Source organism: Nilaparvata lugens, unplaced genomic scaffold (assembly GCF_014356525.2).
Source record: "Nilaparvata lugens isolate BPH unplaced genomic scaffold, ASM1435652v1 scaffold5149, whole genome shotgun sequence".
In the NCBI taxonomy this organism is placed as follows: domain Eukaryota; kingdom Metazoa; phylum Arthropoda; class Insecta; order Hemiptera; family Delphacidae; genus Nilaparvata; species Nilaparvata lugens.
In genome coordinates, this window is record NW_024091049.1 from 9,471 (window position 1) to 12,488 (window position 3,018).

The following is a 3,018-nucleotide window of genomic DNA, read 5'->3' on the forward strand; positions in this document are numbered from 1 at the left end:
GCATATTTCAGAGTATTATCAGTTGAAGTTTTAAGATCATGTAAGCTGGAACAATTATTAAAAAAGGTTGTGTCGTCAGCATATAGGATAGAATGACCTTTCAAACCAGAAGGTAGATCATTAATCATTAGCAAAAACAACAATGGTCCCAGAATCGAGCCCTGTGGAACTCCAAATTTTAACAGGGCCAATTTTGATCTTCTATTACCCACACATACAACTTGCTTACGTCCTACAAGATAGGCTCCAAATAGACTGAGATCTACTCCACATACTCCATAGAAACTCAATTTATTAAGCAGTAGAGAATGGTTCACAGTATCGAACGCTCGGCTCAGGTCACAGAAGGTTGCTTGAGCAAATTCTTTATTTTCAAATGATTTTAGAATACCCTTGATAAGGGCATCCATTGCTCCTGTAGTAGACCTACCTTTAACAAAACCGTACTGAACATTACTTATAATATTGTGTCTTATTAGGTATCTATATAGTTGCCTATGTATTATGGTCTCAATGACTTTGGAAAAACAAGGTACTAAAGAGATGGGACGATAGCTACCTGGATCAACTTTTGACCCCTTTTTATATACAGGTACAACTCTAGAGACTTTAAGAGCTTCTGGAAAAACACCATCTCTAAGACATCTATTTATGCAATAAGTCAAAGGGCTCAAGATGTGCTCAATAATTTTCTTTAAGACATTACTTGAGAAACCATAAATGTCAACACTTGCCGAAGATTTAAGGCTGCGAACCACATTGAGAATTTCAGTAGGAGAGACCTCATGGAAGTTGAAAATAGGCTTATCCTGAACAGAGGAGAAAACAGTATTCAGCTCCAACAAGTTCTGAGCTGTTACATTTGATTGAGCAATATTATCCTGTAAATCAGAAACAGAGTCTAAGAAATATTTATTCAACTCATCAGGTGAGAGTGGTATGGGATCTTTTTTAACATGTTCTTGAACAGATTTTATTATTTTCCAAGCAGCTTTACATTTATTACCATTAGACTCAATTTTATGAATATTGTAAGCCTTTCTGGCCTCATTAACCACCTGCTTGTAGGTTCTTCTAATATCCAAATATGCCCTCCTGGACTCCTCAGTGCCATTCCTCCTAGAAATTTCTGAATAAAGTTGTACAGTATTTTTCAATTGTAACAGTTGAGGCGTGTACCAGCTATTTGATTTTGTTTTATTGGTTTTATTTGCATTGAAATTGTTTAGTACTATTTTTCTCTCAGGAATGAAAGTATTGAAATAATGAAGTATAATATTGAAAAAAGCTTGAAAAAGTTGTTCTGTGTTCAATGAGTGAGTATCATGGATGAACTTATTCCAGTCTACATTAGAAAGTGAATTCTTGAATAACACAATTCTCTCATTAGTAATTGGTCTAGATACTATAATTTTCTTTAAACTGACCTTGCTGCGAGCACAACAATATATGTCTAAATCAGCCCAGACACAGTCATGATCTGAAAAGGGGAATGCTGAAATCTCACATTTTACTCTATCTGTTGCGATATTAGTGAAAATGTTGTCTAAACAAGCAAGCCCTCTAGTAGCCTTTGTATTATGGCATACAAAATTAAATTGCCTTAACAGATTTTTAAATTCGTGTACTGTTGCTTTATCCTGTACCACATCAAAGTCAGAGTTGAGGTCTCCTCCAAATACAAAGTTATAATTTCTCCACCTAGGTCTATTAAAAAAGTATAATACATTTTCAAGTCCTTTTAGAAAAAGATTAGGACATCCTAGAGGAGATCTATACATTGAAACTAGAACCAACTTGAGGTTATTCAAAGATATTCCAACTACCTCAAAATGCTTCTCACAGTTGAAATCACTAAGGTCAATCATATCACAATCTGGTAGCAGCTCTTGCCTAACAAAAATTGATACTCCTCCATGCTTATACTGTTCTCTACAGAAGCTATCAACAAGTACATAATCATCCAATTTATGGAAGGAAATATCCTCTTTGACACACCAATGCTCACTAAGGCATAGAGCATGAAACTTATTTTCATTGCCAAACTCATTCAATATTACATTTTTACTGTTAATACCCTGTATATTCAAAAAACCAACTCTGAAACCAGAACACTCATTAGACTGAGAACACATATTGAGATTTAAATTGTTTTGCTCATGAGGGGAAAAGAGATGTCTAAAAAATTACAATCATAATCAGATTTAGCAGAAGTTAAGTTCATAGCTGAAGAGACACTTACATTATCGGCTGCACCAACTACCACAAAAGATTGTTCACCGTTGTCACAAGCAGATCCTTCTCGAACAACCGATGATCCTTGTAACCCACGGCGACAGGGTGAGAAGCCCCGAAACTCTGTGATGGAGTCGTCCTTGATGGCTGCCCCTGAACGAACGGCAGGAGTGTCGTACAGAGATACCGTTTCTATGAAAGTGATGTTGAGGTTTCCATTATATTTCCCCAAAATATTTTTTATTTGCAGATTGGCAAAATATATGTCGTTATTGAGGTCAGGGTTGTCATATCGGTAAGGAATCGAGTGTAAAATCACATTCGTCCGATTAGGTAGAGAAAACAATGCATCGAGACCTTGCTGTAAAGTCAGCTGACTGGGCTCGTGTAAATGCATGTCGTTGCTTCCCGCCAAAACAACCACATAGTCTTTCTCAGTCATACCCTTTAAAAAACACTTACCTCCCTCAACAACCTGTTTCAGCTTTGCACTAGATTGTGTGAAAACAAAGCAGTCAAAGTTATCATTTTGTTCTTGAATATATTTGGAAAAGTCTCTTCCCTGACTAGCAGATAATATCACTACCTTAGGTTTCTTATTTTTTGTCGGCTTAGCACTCTTATCACGCATGGGTATAGTGGTTCGAGAATTACTCTTACTGTTGTTTGAAATTTGAGATGGCAGGGGATGATGAACCTGAGTAGAGAGCATTCAGAATTGGTGTGAAGCAAATAAAATCAAGGTGAATATTGAAAAGACATGCTATCTCAGTTTCTCCATAA

The 3,018-nt window shown here is 36.3% G+C and overlaps 1 protein-coding gene across 1 annotated transcript; it reads right to left on the bottom strand.

Moving 5' to 3' along the window:
• Positions 1-229: 229 nt before the first annotated feature.
• Positions 230-2,677, bottom strand: LOC120355896 (the record flags this gene model as incomplete). Its single annotated transcript, XM_039444642.1, has 2 exons — positions 2,243-2,677; positions 230-881 (listed from the first exon to the last, which is right to left on the bottom strand). Coding segments are annotated over exons 1-2 (1,087 nt in total), but the record flags the coding sequence as incomplete, so codon positions are not given.
• Positions 2,678-3,018: the final 341 nt, after the last annotated feature.